General features: G+C 48.2%; 1 protein-coding gene across 1 annotated transcript; it reads left to right on the forward strand.

Annotated features, from left to right (window-relative positions):
- The first annotated feature begins 350 nt into the window (after window positions 1-350).
- PLBD2 (phospholipase B domain containing 2) lies at window positions 351-20,247 on the forward strand. Its single transcript, XM_072983670.2, has 12 exons — window positions 351-673; window positions 3,151-3,244; window positions 4,076-4,234; window positions 6,014-6,114; window positions 8,208-8,422; window positions 9,141-9,235; window positions 11,088-11,248; window positions 11,732-11,827; window positions 13,143-13,214; window positions 15,936-16,088; window positions 16,401-16,563; window positions 16,971-20,247. The coding sequence occupies exons 1-12, from the start codon at window positions 453-455 to the stop codon at window positions 17,136-17,138; spliced, it is 1,698 nt and encodes a 565-aa protein (XP_072839771.2). The 5' UTR covers window positions 351-452; the 3' UTR covers window positions 17,139-20,247.
- The last annotated feature ends 184 nt before the right edge of the window (window positions 20,248-20,431 follow it).

Genomic DNA, 20,431 nt, shown 5'->3' on the forward strand with positions numbered 1-20,431 from the left:
CATGAAAGCTTACATTAAAAATAGCACGGTTCGCCTTTAAGGTGCTCCATGTTTTCATGTCTTTTATTTTATTTTATTTTTTCGGAGGGACCATCCAGGCAACGGCACCCCATTTAAACCGCCCAGGCGAGGTGAGCGGCGGCCTTCCAGATGTTGGACTACAACACCCACAATCCTTCACGGACGGTGGCTGATGGGATCGCTCCAGCGCCCTTCCCCAGCTGGCCACGGCTTTTGGTGCGCCCTGGGCGCTTCTCCGGGCGGGGAGAGCAGGGGCGAGCCGGGCACTCATGGGGGGCGGGATCGCGGCTCCCTTCTTCTTCCTCCTCCTCCTCCTTCCTCCTCCTCCTCCCCGGGTGTCGCCTGCGGCTCTCACGTGAGCCCTCTCCCCCCCTCCTGGACCTTCGCCCCCCGCCTGGGACTGCGCCCGAGGAGACCCGCGCGCCGCGCCCATGGCGAAGCTGCCGCTGCCGCCGCTGCTGCTCCTTCTCGCCGCCGCCCTGCCGGCCCTTTCGCGCCCACCGCCTCCCCTCTTCCCGGCGCCCGGATCGGAGCCGACGCGCCGCTGCTCGGTGGTGCTCCAGCCGGGGGTCCCGCCGCTGAGAGTGGTCGAGGGCTGGGCGCCCGACGCCGTCGCCTGGGCCAACCTGACCGAGGGGATCCGGGACACCGGGTAGGGGGAAGGAGGGGGGCGCGCGCGTGGAGCGATCCGGATCTGGCCTTACGATCCGGGATCCACTCACCGGGGAGAGGGGATACGGCATTTATTTTTTACGGCTTGTTATGGAGATAAGCTGTCCGGTGGGATCCCTGCTGTCAAATATAACAATATAATACAACAATATTTATGGGTTTGTAGGTAAATCACATAAAGAAAATCATGGACGGTCTTTTATTATTCATTCCATAAACGTTGCGTTGATTACATTTATGTTTGCTTATGTAGATTCACTTTAATCACGGTATTACTATATTCAACTATTTATTGATTTCTTAGCCCGTTTAACTCTTGGCAATCTTAACCACACCAACTTTCCAAGTTCTTGTTTTCAATCCTTCCCTAACTATCCCTCTTAACTCTTTTAACCCTAGCAGGGCATTCAAGGTAAGTGAGGATACTTAAGGAGTGGTTTTGCCATTTCCCCCCCACCCTGTGTCTTCTTGGTGGAGTGGGGATTCGAATCCAGGTCTTGGGAGCGGCAGTCCACCACTTTTGACTGCTACACCGCAGAAGTGTCAGCAAACTTCAGTTCCAAGCCGGTGCCACAGGGCAAAGGGAGACACTGCCAGGCTGAAAAGTTGTATTTGTTTAAGAATTGTGTGCAGTCAAGTCAATTCCAAGCTATGGCAGCGTTTTCCAGGGTTTTCTAGGTAGAGAATATTCAGAAGTGGTTATTTCTTTCCCTTCCTCTAGGGGCGCTGTGGGAGTGTGCAGCTGGCCCAAGGCCACCCAGGCTGGCTCCTCTCCCAGGAGGCATAGAGGGGGAATCGAACTCCCAACTTATGGCTCTACAGCCAGATACACAGGTCACTGAGCTGTTCAGCCAGCTGATCGCATATGGTGGATTCTGTTGTTGGTTTCTCGCTCCAAAGTGGTGTCCAGTCCCTCCTGGCAATATTCTCAGACGAAACGTGGCTTTCCCAAGGCCACAGAGGTGGCAGGGCTCAGTAAGCCCATCATCCCCACACCCTCTCTCTGGGTGATCTCACTGGCTCCTCTTTGGGGAAGGCACGGTGTAGAATCAGACGCCCTTCTTCCCTGCTTCCTTACCCAAGCACTCCAACCCACGAGGCTGTATGAGGTTGCCTTCAAGAATGTCCCAATGAAGGGCAGTGGCTTTACTTCCGAGGTGAACTGCACCAAGCACCCCAGGTGTACTGGTGCAAGGCTCCCACAGCCATCAGCCCATCAAACATAGAAGGAATGGCTTCTGAGTAAACAGCACTATTTTGGTGACAGAAGACAGCTGGAGATATTGGGAGTGTCTGCATTGGTTTCACTTCCCCCCATTTGTGCTTGTTGACCCCCAACTTCTCTTTTCTCCCCCAGCTGGTGTAGGAAGATGTATGTGAAATACGGTACATTTTAAAAAAAAACAAATTGTGTTAAATTTCTCTCCCGTTTGCCGAAATGCAGTACAGGGCAGGGAACCAGGCGCCCTCCAGATGGTTTGGACTACAAGTCCCATCCCATCGTCCTTGTCTGTGCCGACGGAGGCTTCCAGGAATAGAAGTCTGAAACATCTAGAAGGCTGTGGGTTCCTTACCCTTGAAGACCTTTAGCACGGAGCAGACCATGTTGCAACCGCCTCTCTTTATGTGTATAAAGGAAGAGAGATTCCAAGATCACAGATTTCATAGACTAGCTATGCTAGTCTGCTTCAACAACAGCCAAAACAAAAATTCATCTGAAGAATTCAGTTCTGGTATGAAAAAAGCTGGTCTTAAAAGCGCCACAGGACACTTCTGCAGCAGCAGACTTACCTAATAATAATAATATTAAAAATTTAAATAGGAAAATTACAAACAGAAGTTTGTAACAAGGAACCAGAACTCTTGAGTGGGAGCACTTCTGGTTTTTCATAATGATTTTTAAAACCCTCACTTTGAAATGTGTTAGTTTTAAAGGTGCCACCAGGAGCTGATGCTGTGTTGCAGATAGAGTACTGCCCTCAAGAGACCCGAATTCGAATCCCTGCTTGGCCATACCAACTCACTGGGGAGGTGGCAATGATAAGCTGCTTCTTCACCATCCTGCACATCTAGAACTGACTTGAGGAGGCATTTTTTTGTTGTTGCAACTGTCAGTTTGAATCTGCTGCTACAGAAACACGCACGTGCAATTAGTGGAAGATGATCCTGAAACGGTCACTAATGACTAGCCCTGGCGGCCACATGCTACCTCCAGGATGGGTCTAGGTTTGAAGGAGAATTTTGGAAGGGGGTCTGTCCACAGAGTGACTTGGACGCAGTGGGGCAGGGGGAGCCAGTGGGTGAAAAGATCTCACCCTGAGGACTAGATCCTTGAAATTGATGGAAAGAAGTCCATCTCATGACTTAATCACAGGGGTGTTGTTATTGGGTTGAAAGGGAAAGGTGACCTGCTTGTTCCTTCATTGATGTCTTCCCCCAAAAAACTTCCTTTTCTAGGTGGGCCTTGCTGGAGCTAACCACCAATGAGAAGTATAATGATAGCCTCCAGGCCTATGCGGCAGGGCTGGCTGAAGCGACGGTGTCTCAGCAGGTGAGGCAGCGATGAAGAGGGAGGGTGCGCTTGTGGGAGGGGGCCAGCCTGTATGTACACCATGTTTCTCAGGCTTCCTTGAGTCCAGCACAGATTAGCCTTACAACATGGTGGGTCCTCCACGGTTTTGGACTTTCGTTCCCACGATCCCATGAGCCGACACTCTCTACGGAGAGTCTTAGCTGGAGCAGATGGGAATGGCAGTTCAGAACGTCTGAATGGTGCCCGGTTGGGGCAGGACAGCTGCCTAGGAGCCTGTCTTTAGTGAGGACACTCTTGAAGGTCTGAAAAATGTGGAGAGTTCTCTAAACATGTGTAGAAGGCTGGCTTCTCACCACCAACAGTTGTTTTGTATGTTAACTGGAACATTGAAAAGTTTGCCTTGGGTTATTCTATATTGTTGGTTCTCAACCTTGTCTCTCCAGATGTTTTTGGACTACAACTCCCAGAAACCCTAACTCATATGCCTAGATAAAAAATTGCAATTGATTTTCAGAAGCCACCAGAAGCCAACATTTTGCAAAAAACAAAACAAAACAAAACATATTCTTAAACATTTCTACGTTGTCTTCCATCATTTCAGACTAAGGGCCAAACAAAAGACAACAAGCATACGATTGCTGTTGCCGTTTGGTTAGCATTTTGTCTTGTTTGTATCTGGAACCCTGAACAGATGTATTCCTGTGCTGCAACATTTTATTGCAGGTCTCCAGCTGTGGCTGGAACTTGACGCTTTGGTATGACTGTATGGGGCAAATCTTGAGTTCTTTGTCGAAGGACGTAGCCTTAGAAGCCTCTTTTTAACTGCCCCCTCTGTTTGGTGCTTTCCAGCTGATGTACATGCATTGGATGAACACCATGGTGGGTTACTGTGGGCCCTTCAAATTCCAGACCGACTACTGTCAGAAGCTGAAGAACTACATTGAGACTAACCTGGCCTGGATGGAGCAGCAGATGGAGGCAGGCGAAAGCTCCGAATACTGGTACCAGGTGTGTAGCTTCTTGAGTTCGGATCCAGGCTATGTCAAGGGTGAGGAACAGCTTTCAAGCCAGAGGTAGCTATATAGTGATGAGCAGGGCTCAAAACACAGTGGTGCCTCGCTTAACGATTGCTTTGTTAAATGACGAAACCGCTATACGATGACTGTTTTGTAATTGCTTTTGCAATTGCAAAATGATGTTTTAATAGGCAAAATCCGCTTTGCGACAATCTGCTTCGAGAACCGATTCTTTGCATTACGACGATTTCAAAATAGCTGATTGGCGGCTTCAAAATGGCCACCCGCTATGTAAAATGGCTCCCCACTGTGTTTTGGGATGGATTCCTCGCTATACAGGCACCAAAAATGGCTGCCCCTACGGAGGATCTTCGCTGGACGGTGAGGTTTCAGCCCATTGGAATGCATTGAACTGGTTTTCAATGTGTTTCAATGGGATTTTTTATTTCGCTTAACGAGGATTTCGCTCTACAGCGATTTCGCTGGAATGGATTATCCTCATGAAGCGAGGCACTACTGTACCAGGGTTTTTTAGCTTGAACTATCACTACCTGCACCTTAGGAGACCCATTTTAACTTTTTGGTGGGGGGGAAAGAAGGCCAGAGGAATACCTGGAAGCCAAGAAGCTATGGTATCCTTGGGAGATTATGGCCATCCTGAGCGATCAAGCAAGCCCAATGGGGTGCTCAGGAGGGCTGAGCTCAACACCTGGGCATAAGGCCCCCCATCTCTGGATTTAGCGAATCCTGCAACCTCAGTGTTTGGAACAGTAACTTTTGGAGACTGAAATGCTCAGAATGTGGTCAGTAGCAAGCAAACAAGGTTGGCTGAATGATCATGGGAACTGCCTCTTAAAAATGATCTTTTCCTGGCTCTCAGTGGGACTTCAGGGTGACCCATGAGAAAGGAGGCCTTTCCAGAAAGGAGGGACAACCCACATCCTTTATTTGCGCAGCATTTAAAAGCAGCTGGATGGATCCGGACAGTCCTGCCAGTCTCCGCCGGGCTGCTCTTGTCGACCATGCTAAAAGGCATGGCTACAGTACAGTGAAGGGGAAAATGCAAAAAGGCTGGCCTGATGCAATATTCCAAAATCCATCTTTTATGGTGAAAAGCGGAGGTCACAAAATATTTCCTTTACTTGTTTAGAATAATCATAGCCTTCCACCTGGCCCCCAGAATCCCACATAAAGTTCTTAAAATAAAATACTAAAACTGATGCAAGAACATAAGTTATCTGGGGTTCGTATTATCCTCAGAAAGGCTTGATGGTGGTGGTTTTTAACTTTTCTGCTGATGCGTCATGTGCAGGCTTTCAAATTCTCCCGAGCTCTCCCATTTGGGCATGACGGTCAATGAAACAAGGCATAGATGGAATGGGAAAAGGTCTTTAAACTCTGGGGTTTTGCAGTCGTAAGGTGCCAACACATAGGAGAAGCTGCACACTTTCAAATGAATCCCCCCCCAAGTGCTTGCATAATTTCAGTTTTACACCTAGGCATCTCCTAATCCTAAGGGGGAGAGGAACCAAAAAAACATCAGCTGATTTCCTGTTTTGTAATTGATTTCATTGATTAATGCAAGAAATACGTACATTACGTTGACAGCAGTATCAGACACCAAAGCCATCATAACATGCAACTTGATCTCCTGAGGAAAGTATACAGGAAAGAGCAAAATATCCTGATTTGGGCCTTTGTGAGGGCTCCTTCTACCCATTTTAACCTCTGGTTAAGGGAGTGACTCTGTCTTGTCTGCTCTTACTTCCAGGTCCGCCTTGCCCTGCTCCAGTTGAAGGGACTTGAGGATGGTTACAACGGACAGGTGTCGTTTCCGGTGGGCAAGTTCGCCATTGCCCCGTTTGGCTTTCTGTGAGTCACACGTGAGAGGGAAAAGAAAAAGAAAAAATGGGATCTTCATAGCCATTTCATCACATATTTCTCCTGAGATAGATAGGCTGCAGCCAGCTGCAGAGGCCGGAAGGAAACGTATCCCTTCCCTGTAAGAGATTCTAAGGATCTCAGATGACATTAAACAGCCAGATCAGGGTAGGGACAGGCAGCCAGGCAGGGAATCAGCAAAAGTTGGGACCATCAGGGAAAGGTGCTTGGGGAGAAATGGAATTAGAGACTGAAATTGCGTGGGAAAATGGTAGATTCTCCGGGTCATCCTAAGACAAGTTGCTTCCGGAGTCAAAAGACCAATTGGTCCCCACACCTTTCCTGCATAGAAGTTATCTGGTCTGCCCATTGCATCTTAGTTCAAAAGCGTACCATCCTCTGGGATCACTCTGCCAAGAGCGTTTATAAAGCCCATGTAACCAGGGCTGGATACCACCCGTGGTGCCCTGTTTATTTCTGTGTGAGCACAAATGCAGGTATCAATGCAAACCTCTTATAACCAAAGAGCTTATGACTGCAGTAAGCTAGTAAAGGTAAAGGTTCCCCTTGACAATTTTTGTCCAGCCGTGTTCGACTCTAGGGGGCGGTGCTCATCCCGGTTTCCAAGCCGTAGAGCCAGCATTTGTCCGAAGACAATCTTCCGTGGGCACATGGCCAGTGCGACATAGACACGGAACGCTGTTACCTTCCCACCGAGGTGGTCCCTATTGATCTACTTGCATTTTTACATGCTTTCGATCTGCTAGGTTGGCGGGAGCTGGGATAAGCAACGGGAGCTACTCTGTCGCGTGGATTCGATCTTATGACTGCTGGTCTTCTGACCCTGCAGCACACAAAGGCTTCTGTCGTTTAGCCTGCAGCGCCACCACATCCCTTGTTGAGTAAGCTATGCCTCCATAATTCAGAGTCATGCCAGTGGTGACTCTAATCACACCTAAGCTGATGTGCTGTTCACCCATGTGCAGTTTCAGGGCCCTTCGCAAGAGGAAGTCTGCAGCCAGCTGCATAATTGAATTGCACGGTCCTCGTTGCTCGGGTGTAATGTGTGGCACACTTCCAAGGGCTTAACTTTATATTATGCAAAAATGAAAGGGATTCTGGCCACTGTGTCTGTGTATGCCCACAGCACAATTCAGAGTCTGTGATATGTATACCTGGAAGTTGGTGTGTGTGTTAATGAAATCTCAGGTTTGTTTTGTTTTAATTAGCTAATTTTAGTTATCTAAAATATATCTGTAGCTTGCGGTACCATTGTCGGTGATTACACCAGCAAGCACCTTTAACTGCCAGAGATGAAACTTGCAGCAGCAGCCCTAGGGGGCTGATTCCTTGATAGGGCCTGTAGGTGACTCAGTTGCTGCTTCTGTCTGTGGGGTCCCTGACCTTTTCATACAGTTGAGAAAGAGGGCGAGGGTTAAAGCCTGATGAGACAGGAGAAGGAGGAACACAGAGAAGGGCTGCATGGGCATATCTATAGAAGGATATACCTACACTGGCAGAAGCCTCCAGCGAGTGTGATTGTTGGCTGTGCTGTATGGGGGATTCTGGTAGTTGTAGTCCCCAAAACTAACTTTTCCCAAGCTCTCTTGGTTTCTAACCCTTGTGGAGGTGAGATTTCTGCTATTAAACAATATAATACGAAATAAATTGGTAAGGAAAACTCGGCATAACATCTCGCAGTGCTTTAGAGCAGGGCTTGAAGAATATGTGAAGGGTCTCCAGTCCCCAGCAGCCCCTTCCACCACGGCCAGGGAAGGAGGATAATGGAAGTACTAGTTCATCAATCTCTAGAGGATTGTGGTTTCTCGAGCCATGCTTTATAGCAGGAGTCCCCAACCCCTGGTCCATGGCCTGGTGCTGGTCAGTGAGCTTGCCAGAACTGGGCCACGGAGACGGACCGCCGCCCAGGGTGGGTGTGTTGCGCTTGTGTGCAGGAGCACAGTGCAACACCTCCCCCCAAGAGCATGGAGTTGCCCCCCCGTTCCATAAAGGGCCTCACTTTGCTAGTGGGGAAGGAATTGGGTCTCTTTTTTCCCCCAACACATGTATTTTGTCCCTACCAGCTTGTTCCAGTTGGGAGGTGATTTGGAAGACCTTGAATCCGCCTTCAATAAATCCGGCAACCACCGTGTCTTAGGCTCTGGGTCGTGTTCGGCCCTCATCAAACTGTTGCCTGGCAACCAGGATCTCCTGGTCTCCCATGACACATGGAACGGCTACCAGAGCATGCTGCGCATCCTCAAGAGGTATACTTTGCCGTTCCGGACTTCAGCCCACAGTGAGTAGCAATGGAGTAACAATGGAGTGGGTTGTGATTCGTAATTTTAGGGTCAGTCCTCCTCATGCTATCGTGATTCAAGAATTATTGATGGGCTGGAAAAATGTGTACTTGCCAAAGCTGGGATGGGAACTATTTTTCACCTGAGGGTCCAATGTTATAATTTAAGAAGGGTCTGAAAGTGAAAAGGGGACTGTATCCCAACAGTGTGCAGGTTGAAGGGACCGTCTAAAAGCTTCCTGGCTTTTAAGTCACCTCTTATCTCCTCCAGCATCAGGAGAACCTGCAGGGCCAGAGAGACAACCTCCTCTCTGGGCTTATATCTGGCGTGCAAGCTAGACGTTCCTCATTCATGTTTGTCATCCAGCAAATCTAGGGCTACAGTGGGGCTGGGACCTCCTGGTTCCTGCTCTTAGTTTCTGTGCTAACCTCCCATTAGCTGGTGCCCTCTAGGCAGGCTGGAATGATAGGCACTGGTTGAAGTCTGCTGGGGTGTGGAAAATGTGTATGTGCCGACCCAGCTTTATTCCCACGGTTTGCAAGACTGAAGCCTTCCCAGGGACTGACTTCAACCTCTCTTCTGCATTGCCGGGGAAGCAGAGTGTGGGGTGCACAAACCATACCCCGTTGTTCAAGATTGGGGTGGGGTGAGCGAGGGAGGTGGGTCTCGGCAGACGGCTGCTGTGGACCCACAGCTGCTTGTGGTTGGGTCCTGCAGGTGACCGCTTGATCCCTGGCTACTCCCAGGCTTTCTCTTCCTATCCTGGCATGATCTTCTCCGGGGATGACTTCTACATTTTGAGCAGTGGCTTGGTGAGTGGCAAGCAGTTCCTTCTTCCCTTCCACGTGGGCCTGGGTGGGTGGGGAGCATCTCCTCCCTACAGAGGCCACCCTACAGGTGTGGCTAAATGGAAGAGTGTGGCTTGGCGGTAGAACACCGCCTGGCATGCAAGTCTTGTTTGGTGTTTAGCTAGGAATAGAGGGTTTTTTTTTAATTTTCTGGACCACAAATTCCATATTTCTCCATTCTGTGAGTTCTGCTTAACTTACAGGAACCTTATAGGTGCCTAAACATGGCTCATTGGGGAGAAAGGAAGGCCTTGAGGTTTAGCTAGGCCGAGTTCCATCCAAGTGTCGTCCTCTTCCTGTCCCAGTGCCTGCTGGGAACTTTTTTTTTCTGAGCAGGCAGCTTGGGCAGAGCTAGGCCTAGCTAGACCTCAAAGCTTTCTCATTTAGGATGTTCTCTCAGATGCATCATATTCAGGTGTCTGCAAGGTGCCTGCAAGGCAGATAAGAACTACAGTCGTGCCCCACTTAACAATTACCCTGTATAATGACAAATCCGCTTCACGACAATGTTTTTGCGATCGCAAAACAATGTTTTAATGGGGTTTTTTTGGCTTTGTGACGATCGGTTCCCTGCTTCGGGAACCGATTCTTCGCATTACGGCGCTCAAAATAGCTGATCGTTGGGTTTTCAAAATGGCTGCCGGCTGCTCAAAATGGCTCCCTGCTGTTTTTAGGAGGCATTTTTCGCAAGACAGGCACCCGAAATTGACTGCCATATGGAGGATCTTCACTGGATGATTAGGTATTTCACCCATTGGAATGCATTAACCGGTTTTTAATGTATTTCAATGGGTTTTTAAAATTTCTTTTGACAATGTTTTCGCTCTACAGCAATTTCGCTGGAAGGAATTAACGTTGTCAAGCGAGGCACCACTGTATTGGAATACAGAATTATGGGATGTGTTGTCCAAAAACAAACACAAAAATCCCATCCTTAGTTCTGGCCAGCCAGCCTTCCATGGCTTTTTCCTAGGATAACCCTTTCCTCCCATTTTTCTGTTATTTAGGTATATTGACAGATACTCTGGGTGTATCTGGACAGACTGCAGGAGCCCAGGCATGCCCAGAAACAATAGATCTCCCAAATAGACCAGTAATACTCATATACCGCTGCCCCCTTAAGTAGGGTTGCCAGATACATGGGTGCCAAAAGGAGGACATAAAAAGACCAAAAAGAGGACAGGGGAGGACATAGTGAATGTTTCATTTGAATCATTCCAAATTAAACCCTCAATCAATATGATTTTATTACAATAGCTGCCAATAAATGTATCTTAGTGAACCGACCAAGAAACACCTTCCACCTCTCCCCCTCCCATCCAAAATTATAACATAAAATATACAAAAGCCTGACATTGGAGGACACTAGGCTAAAAAGGAGGACATGTCCTCCTTTTGCCTGACGCCTGTCAACCCTACCCTTAAGTGATGATTCACTGCAGCACAATGCTCGGGTGTCCGTTTTGTGGTGCTCTGCATCGGGTAGACCATGCCTCCAGGAGACATAGGCCCAGCCCACCAACTCTTGGTGGAGTTGAAGCGGTTCTCTAGTTCATGGGGTTGGAAGCCCATTGAGTCCAAGCCCCTGCTGAAGGGAGTAACCCAGGTCAAAGGAGATCGGACAGATGGTGATCCTATTTAATGCTCATTCGGTTAGTACTCCTTTTTTCTTGAATGCATCCTGAGTGCTAATTGGGGCATTATTGTATTTCAGTCCTCAATGGGCCACTGCAGCTGATGGGCAGGATCCTTAATTCCACCTGGTTCTCTAATACTCCATCATAAAGGGGGCACTCAGAAATTCTTCCCTCTCCAGGTCTCTCTTGAAACCACAATTGGGAACAGCGACAGCAGCCGGTGGAAGTACCTCCAGCCCCAAGACAGTGTCCTGGAATGGCTGCGGAACATTGTGGCCAACCGGCTGGCCACGAGTGGGGCGGAGTGGGCGGTCATCTTCCAGAAATACAACAGTGGCACGTGAGTGGGAGGCCATCGCAGCGGCATGACGGAAGCCGTGTTTTGCCTGTGGACTGCAGTTCCCCTGGTCAACAGCCAATAGATAGGTGGTCCATGGGAGTTGTCATGGCATGTGTTTGGAGGGCAACCAGTGGGGACAGGGAGCAGGGAGGAGGCAGCGTCAGAGCTAGAGAGCTGAGCTTCGATTCTTCTTCACATCACCTGCTGGCCCGCAGTGCTTGGTCCACTGACCTTGACCTAAGCCCCATCTGAGTCCAGCCTACCTCATAGGGGGTTGCTGTGAGGTTAAAACTGCCCAAAAAACTGACGGCCACTGGATGAATTGTGGCATTTAATGTTAACAGAAGGGTGCATCTCTAGAAGGCCAGTTTTCATCCTAGGGCTGCCAGCTGCTGACTCTATATTTCTAGTTAATTATGCTTCTCATGTGCTGCATTTTCTGCAGTCTCGTGTGCTACATTTTGCCTGTCTTGTCTTGCACAGATACAATAATCAGTGGATGATTGTGGATTATAAAGCCTTTATCCCAGGCAAGGCAAGCCTCCAGGAAGGTGTGTTGACTGTGCTGGAGCAGATCCCGTAAGTGCTGTAAGCTACTATCACGACTACTACTTTTTCTTTTCCCCTTTTCTTCTTCGTCATACAGAACTGGCTGGTTGCCTTCTTTCTTCTCAGGTCCAGGTTCTTCTTCTTTTTTAAAAAATTCTACACCCTCCCTTGCAGGGTTTTCTGCAATAATGTTTCTTTGTGCTGCTTTTGATATGGCCTCAAAATATTGAAACTCTTCCTCTTATTCTTGTCCTAAAATGGAAGGATCACTTTAGAAGATGCCGGTAGTGGTTTTAGATTCCGTTTTTTTTTTTTAAAGGATGGCTGTTGTTCTTGGGCTCTTTGCTGTATGAATGTTTAATATACCAAAGGTCCTCTCTGAAGGTTGGAGTAATGAACCACGGTCCGGTCCGGTTTGGAGAGGTGTTCCACGGACACTGTGCGCCCTTCTCCCCAGCCTGTCGGGCAGTCACCCATTCACCAACAGCAGTGCCCTTCCCTCTTCTGCCTCCTTGGGCGATCATCCACTCACTGACAGCAGCATGGATTTCCCTGCCCTGCCTCCTTGTCTGAGTGGTGATTGCATGCGGAGATGGGAAGTGCACGCTGGTGTAAGTGAGTGGATGATTGCCCAGAGAAGGCAGGAGAGGAAAGCATGTGGTGCCCGTGGAACGCCTGTGGAGGTGCCAAAATGATTCATACCCATCTCTAGCTGGAATGATTTGGAGGGAAATGGCTGGTTCCTCGCCCTGCCCAGGTGGATCCTGTGTCAGGTTTTTGCCTGTGTCCCTTACAGCAGTGGTCCCCAACCGTGGGCCTCCAAATGTTCTTGGACTACAACTCCCAGAAGCCTTCACCACCACCACCTCTGCTGGCCAGGATTTCTGAGAGTTGAAGTCCAAAAACATCTGGAGGCCCAAGGTTGGGGACCACTGCCAGCTCAGAATGAGCCAAGGTTTATTTTCTGCCATCTTGTCATATTCACATTTTGGGAGATGTTGTGTTTTGGGAATCGCCCGGCCAGCTTGGCAAGCAGCCATCTTGACCAGAGGATTTGACCGGTCAGAAAGAGCAAGCATAGCGTAAATGGTTAGAGTGATGGACTAGGACTCGGGAGACCTGAGTTCAGGTCCCTGCTCAGCTGTGGAAACTTGCTGGGGTGCTGGTAATATCACCCCATAAATATCTTGCATGCCTTGAAAACCCGATGAGAATCAGAATGGTTTCGACAGACCGTAAGAACAGCCGTTCAAAAAGTAACCCTTTCAACCTGCGCTTTATCCCAAGTGTCTCGCTTGGCTCCCATCCAGAACAGGTTGATTTGCTTTTCTGTCTGCCTTTCCAGGGGGATGATACTTGCCGATGACAAGACCCAGCTGCTGTACGAAGAAGGCTATTGGGCGAGCTACAATGTGCCGTAAGGACGCTCTTGGCTGTTGTCACCCTTGCTCCCTCCATGCCTTGTTGAGGAATGCCTGTAGCTGGGTGGCTTTGCATACTGGAGGTGCCAAGTTCAATCCTAGGTGTTTCCGAGGCTAAAACCCTGCTGAGCGACTGCTAGTCGTTGTTAGCCATGCCTGTCAAGGTCCTCCTATTCCTTTTGGGTGGTGAACTCCTCTGGCGATCCCTCACCATTAGCACTGCTGGCTGCTGCTGATGGGAGTTGTGGTGAACAACTTCTAGAGCGTCACAGGGTGTCCACTTCTGATGTACTGGTTACTAAACTAGATGGACCAGTAATTTTACTTGGTATAAAGCAGCTTTATGTGTGCGTTTCTTCAAGCAAGCAAAATAAGTTTATTGCGTGGCACGCAGGCCATACATCAGATAAAACAATATAAACACTATACCGTATTTTTCTGTGTAAAAGATGATACTTTTTCCTAAAACCTTTGGAAGAAAAATTGAGGGTCATCTTTTACACGGAGGTAAGCCGAGGAGAAAACTGTGCATTAGCAAAACTGTCTACCCTATGCTCATCAGTGTGGTCTGGAGGCGCCTCCGTGCCAGGACCCACCCTCTCCGTTTCTGCTTCTGCTGCTGCTTCACAAATCTGAAGCCACGGGCGCTGTTTCTCCTCGCCTGCAAGTGGATCCAGAGTGGGGTATGCATACTTAGGAAGTGGAAGGGGAAAGCAGCGAGCAAAGGGCTGCAGGATTGAAGCCTTTTGATCCTGCAGCCCTTTGATTGCTGCTTTACACCTCCATTTCCTAAGATCGCTGCTTTCCCCCTCCACTTCTGCAGCCCTTTGATCCTGCTTTTGTGGGGCTTAGGAAGTGGAGGAGGAAAGCAGCGATCAAATTTTCTTATTTGGGGTTGGAAAAGTGGGGGTCGTCTTATACATTGGGTCGTCTTATACATAGAAAAATACGGTAATATAGTACAATAAAATATTGAAAGCCATTTGGAATCAAATCAAGTTGATATCTATTACGGCACAAAGTTTTAACATCTAAGGAGAGGACAAGGCAGATGGAAGACATTAACCAATGCCAGCAGGAGGCACTTATTGCGAGGGAAACAACCCTTTATTCAGCTAAAAGGCTCTAGCTGTGTGGTGGACCATCTGTTTTGCCTGAAAAATATCTGTGGCTCAGTTCTCAATATGCACAAGGAATGATGTCTCCTCCCTGTCCGAATTCTAGAGAGTCCTTGCTGGTCAGTGTTGACGACAGAGGGCTGGGTCTGATTCAGTCCAAATTCACTTTGTTGATTTCTGCATTGTTCGAGCCTGATCAGGAAGCTGCTGCAAGTCAGCTTCTCAGCAGGCGGCAGTGGGGGGGGGGATATATAGGCACTAGGGATGAGATTTTCAGATTTCTTGGACCACAAATTCCATGATATCCCATTCTGGAAGTTCTACCTGACTTACATACACTTTCCAGACACCTCAGTGTGGTTTGCCTGGGAGAAAAGGCCTAAACAAAGTTTTCAGAATGGAGAACTAAGGTATTTTTACCAATAGGGTTTTTTTAAATATCGAATCCTTAATAGGCACTGAATACTTCAGGATCCAAGCATTTTGTCAAATAGTTTTATCCAGTAAATCTTTTTTTTAAAAGTCTGGGTGTACGTTTGTAAGCCCGGACGTATATCTGTGGGACACAAAGCACTGTGATTCAGAGGACAAGGAGTTTAGCCTGGATTTTTTTCTTTTTTCTTGTCTAGTCATACTGTGGAAAGTGTTTCTCCCCATTCAGTAGGAAGAGACCTTCCAGTCCATTGCGATAGAGAGGAGTTAATGTAGTGGTCCTGAGCCAGTAAAAATGACCCTCAGACTCCCCCTTCGAGTTTGGCCACCCCTGATTTATGTTGCACAGTCCTTGAAGAAGGCGGATAGGCTGAAATGCATCAGGCATTCTACACTGGAATAAAGAGTATTATATTTTCTACCCCCTGGGGTTTCAGTCTTCCCTTCCCCTGACCTAATATTTCAGTGAATGTACCAGCTCTTTGCATCATTATCCACCCCTGATTTAGCCAGTGATTTTTAATGTTTGGCTAATGGCAGAAGCCCTAGCCAGCATGGCCAAGAGCAAGGGATTCTGGGAATTGAAGCCCAAAACATCTGGAAGGTTAAACATTTAGAAGCCATTTGTCTAACTCAATGTTACCTAGTCCAACTTTCAGAGCTTCTCAAGGAGAAAAAATCATCTTTCCCGTCACTGGATACCTGATCCTATAAGCAGGAGTCACCAGGATTGAACCTGGGACCCCCTGGGTGTATAGCTGGGACTCTGTAGCACAAGTCCAGAACTACAGCCTTCCCACTGTTGCTTGAATAGCTGTTTCTCGGTGCCCAGCTTGTGGGAAACCTCTGCCCAAGGTTGTTGGCTGCATTACACTCCTGGCAGAGAGCAGTGGCTCCCAGCGGGCGGGGTAACCCCTCATTCTGCCTTTCTGCTTAGAGTTAGAGCATAAGATCAGAGAGTTTCTGTGGCCAATCCTAGTGGTGATTAGGTAACTAGTATTCTGTCTGAATTCTCACAACATACTATGTAATCGTGCTAAATTAATAAAAAGAGTTCTCAAGACGTTGCCTGAAGCTCCGCTGGCTCGGACATCTGTTGTCAACTCTTCTTGGTACTTTCTCTGAAGGCTAATTGCCTCTCCTTTGTTCCGTGATCACCCACACCAGGTACTTTAAAGAAATCTTCAACGCCAGTGGTCTTCCCCAGCTGGTGCAGAAGTATGGGGACTGGTTCTCCTACGAAAAAACCCCACGGGCTCAGATCTTCCGCCGTAATCAGACTCTTGTCCGGGACCTGGGCTCTATGATCCAGCTCATGCGGTGAGATTGTTGCTCTCAGTAGGTTGGGGGTAGTCAACCTAAATGGCTTCCTTTATGTGACACAACCTTGCTTTTGACACTGAACTAGGGAATGGGGAGGGTGCACGTTGATTTGGGACACTCAATTGGCTCGTTCCTGGCACAGAGATGTGTGGCTCAATGGGAGTTGGGCATGGTGATGCCATTGTGGCCCCGCCTAGCAAGGAAAGTTTGCTGTCACAACTCCCTAAGCCCTTGGGGTTTTGTGGGGTTTTTTTTGGCACTACTAGGTTACACCCTCCCCCTTCACTTCTTCCTCCTCATCTTTTGTAGGTTCAACAACTTCCTGAGGGATCCCCTGTCCCGCTGTCCAACGTGTGACCCGAAACAGAACGGAGAAAATGCAATCGCCGCTCGCTCAGACCTTAATCCTGCCAACGGCACGTACCCCTTTGGGGCCCTGCGCCAGAGGGCGCATGGGGGTACCGATATGAAGGTGAGTCGTTGGGAGCGAAAGGAAGATCACCTGCCCTGGGAGGAATGGCAAACAAGCTTGAGGCAAGCTCTCCCTCTTAGGAGTGGGTTTGGTTCTAAAAACAGCAGAATCTGGTGGTGCCTTCAAAGCGAAGGGCCCTTGGCCTCCGAGAGGAGAAGGGGTTTTCAGCTGCAGATGCTGGGCCTCTTCTTTCTCTGATGGCATCTGGAGGGTTGGCATCTTCTTAAATGATACATAGTGTTTGGAAGCACATTTTTGGATCCCCACTCTGAGAATCCTCCCCCTTGCTGTCCTCATCAGGCTGGTGTAGAAGGTCTGGTAGTTGCAGAGTGAAGAACGTGTAAGTTTCACTAGCTTTGGAGAAGCGCTGGGCTTTCTTCTGATGTTTCGGTCCCTTCTTTCTCTAGGTGACTTCCTTCGGCATGGCTAAGAACTACAGTTTTGTGGCCGCCAGTGGCCCGACCTGGGACGACGTGCCGGCTTTCCAGTGGAGCTCCTCGCCCTTCCACAACCTCCTGCACATGGGCCATCCTGACCTTTGGAGATTCTCCCCCGTCCAGGTCTGCTGGGGGTGATGCTTTGCGTGGCTGGACTTCTCCTGTCGCTGCCAACTTGTATGCCAGGCGCCCTTTCCATCTGTTGCCATGCCATTGTTCTGGACTCAGACCTCACCCTTAGCAAGTCCTGGTGATGGGTTGTTTTTTTTTCCCTTTCCCCTTTTAAAAAGATAAATGAAGGGTTTCTTTTTGAAAAGGAGAGAGCAGTGTGTAATGAAGGGATATAAACTGAGGTTACTCATGTGTGGCATTTTCGCAGAGGCACAAAAGTGCACAGAATTTGGCTCCCTGAGAACCTTAGCTTTCTGAATTTATTTTTTGTTTTTCATTTAAGTTTCTCGTTTGTAGCGGCTCTGTGCCTACGGCTACAAAGACATGAATATATGTGTTTTTTTTTTTTAAAAAATCCTGTTGAAATTTCAGAATGCAGTCAGGTAGCTGAATAACATTTCTGGGAGTGGTCCCGCTATAGAATGAATAAGTAAATCAGCGAGCCCCACCTGAGCTTTCACACCTGTAGTCTGACCAGCTGTCATGAAAGGTCCTGGCCTCCCATCTGGATATTGGAGGAAATGCTTAACATCTCATCCAAAATCCACCTTGTGCTGATTTGTTAAACTTTATATCACTCAATGCAAAAGAGTAACAGCAGTAGAAACAGCAAGGCAAATATCACTTGACTCAGGTAAGCAATGCTGGTTCTGTAGAAGTTCAAACTAGTTTGAGCCCAGGATGGTCCTGGTCAAAGGGTCATTGCTTGGATGTGATCGAGCCTTCATCCCCGCCTGCCCCTCCACTTTAGAGACAAAATGACCCTTCGTGACCTTGCTTTTTCCTTCTGATGCTTCCTTAAACGAGAGGCGCAGCTGGAAGTATCCCTGGAAGATCTGAGTTCCTGAGCTGGTTTTCTTGCCTGCTGCAATGAACGCGTCGGTGGTCACAGCTCCGGTGCTTGTGTTTGACGTGTGCATTTAAGCTCTTTGGGTGCCCCCAGGAAATGGGGAACACTAGGACGTCCTGCCAGATGGAGGATGTAGCAAGATTGGCATGCTTGGGCAGGGCATGCTTAAACTGGCTTTAAGTTAGCTGAACCCAAAGCAAAGTTCGTTGCAACTCCGGAAATTCCCAAGCTATTCGTACTATTAAAAAATAGAATTCTCAGTGACCAAATAAAGGACTCTAGGAGGATAAGTCAAGGAATCCCAGAAACAACTGAAGAGCATCCTCACCAGCACCATTTGTTTTCCACAGGATCTGTTCCATGCTTCCTGCAATCCTTGAGGTCGCTCCAAACCATTACACTTTTTCAGCCCCTTGAGCTTCTGGCTGTTCCTGCATTGGCAAATTGCATAAGGAAGGTCGAGGAGAGATAAACTTAACAGCAGGTATCGGCTGGAGGGTCAAACCAGGCGATATAGTTGGTGCAGATTGAGAAAGGGGTGCTTTCTCTGACTGTCTCACCCCTGCATTTTGCAGTTTAACATGCCTCTGTTTTGTGATTGGTCATTGGTAGGCCAACAAGGGCCTAATTGGTGGTTCTGTTTTGTGATTGGCCATTGGTAGGCCAACAAGGGCCTAATTGGTGGTTCTGTTTTCTGGGGTGCTGTTTCTGAGAAGATCCCATTGTGGGGAAGGGAAGCAGCTCAATGGAAGTGAAGAAATGCTTCCTTTTGTGTGTGTTTTGACTCAGACTCTTGAAATGGTAGTGCACAAAGCGCAGTTTTCTTCCAAGGCAGAGGCTGACGCAAGTTCTGAAGGCTTTGTTGGAAAAATGGTCCATTTCAGAGAAAGGCCAGGAGAAGAAAAGATAACCCCCCCCCAGAAGTGCCTTTTGCTAATTGGTGAAAGTCTGACAGGGCTCTGATCTGTAATTTGCTGACTGATGAGTGGGTCTTAGATTCTGTCAAGCCATCTTCAAGTAGAAGAGTTCTTGTGTGTGTGTGTGTGTGTTTCTGTTACTACTCCTCACTTTTCTTATTATTGGAGCCCTGTTGTGAACTGCAGGGGACAGGATTGGCTCATTCATAACATTGGAGAATGCAGAGTTGCTACCTGGCCCTGCAGGAAGTTTCTAGCTGGCTGTTTTTTAAACCTTACGTACTACTCCAGTCCAGTATTTCTTTGGACTTCAGGGCCCTTCCGCCCGGTGTGGATAAAATGCCTACCTTGTACATAAAATGCCTAATTGCCTACATTTCCTCCAGCATGACACTGGTTTCTCAAGTCAAGGTGGACCATCTCAGGGGCCTAAGGGCCAAATCGGCTCTTGCAGCCCCCACTGTGGGCTGTGCCAGCCCTGGGTTCGGTTGAAAACGGTGATTATTTTTTTAAAAAAACAAGCCAACCAAAGAAATGCCCAAAGATGCATTTCTGTTTCGGCCAGCGGGGTGGTCTTGGAGGCCCCTCAAAAGTCCCAAATTTAAAAAGGGCCACTCTTAGGTACCTCCAGGAGCAGACGTGGGATACTCGATGGATACTAGAGGGCTCGGGGAGGGCCTGATGGGCTGCAAAAATGTCCCTGGGGTCTCTGTACGTGGGCTCCATCTGCCCAGTATCATTTGGGTACATCTGGGAAAAAATGCTATCTGTGTACTCGTCTCAGTCATTTCAAGCATACATGTAAGAGTGTGAATGAAATGGATGCTGTTTGTTGGGGACACAGGTAACATTGAGGTGTTCCACCATTGAGCATGCCACACGTCAAAAAGTTCTCGTGGTTCATTCACAAAAACTCTCTTGAAAGCCGGTCGCTCTGTTGGTGCAAACTGGGAGCACACGAATATTGTTTGCGCACAGCAGAGTGTGAGACCCAGATCTAGACTCTGTGTCTCAGCCAGTGCAGATGTTACGTTTCAATACCATCTGTGAAAAGTTCCACCCAAAATTCTTTGTGGAGTTTTCAGGGACGCTTTCTCTCCCCTTTGCTTCCCCTTCTCCTTCATGTTTTGAGCCCAAAACAGGATGGCTTCTCAATGAAATGCAGCCTACCTCTTTTGACCAGGTTATGTGGTTCCACTGGTTTGTCATATGAAGGAATTTCTGTCTGTCTCTCTGCCTTGTGTGATCAAAAGTTGCTGAATTTGTTTGAAGACAATGATTGTCATAATAAAATATCTATGCCACCTTACCTTCTGTCGGTTTGGAGTGTTTCTGTACATCAATCTCTGGCTCCGTTTAGGGGACAGTTTGGTTCCTAATTTACCCTCTAGCTTTAAACCAGCTTTGCCTGATGAAGTGTGATGGGAAAACACAGAATCTTGCCTTGTTTCTTACTTTGCTTGTGACCCAGTAAAGGTATCATTGAACCCAGA

This window comes from Pogona vitticeps, chromosome 14, assembly GCF_051106095.1.
Source record: "Pogona vitticeps strain Pit_001003342236 chromosome 14, PviZW2.1, whole genome shotgun sequence".
NCBI classification, from domain to species: domain Eukaryota; kingdom Metazoa; phylum Chordata; class Lepidosauria; order Squamata; family Agamidae; genus Pogona; species Pogona vitticeps.

Coding starts and splice junctions, on each gene's coding strand:
- PLBD2 (XM_072983670.2), top strand. CDS start 453: ATGGCGAAGCTGCCGCTGCCGCCGCTGCTGCTCCTTCTCGCCGCCGCC. Junction 3,245..4,075: donor AAGCGACGGTGTCTCAGCAG/GTGAGGCAGCGA, acceptor GGTGCTTTCCAG/CTGATGTACATGCATTGGAT. Junction 13,215..15,935: donor TGGGCGAGCTACAATGTGCC/GTAAGGACGCTC, acceptor CACCCACACCAG/GTACTTTAAAGAAATCTTCA.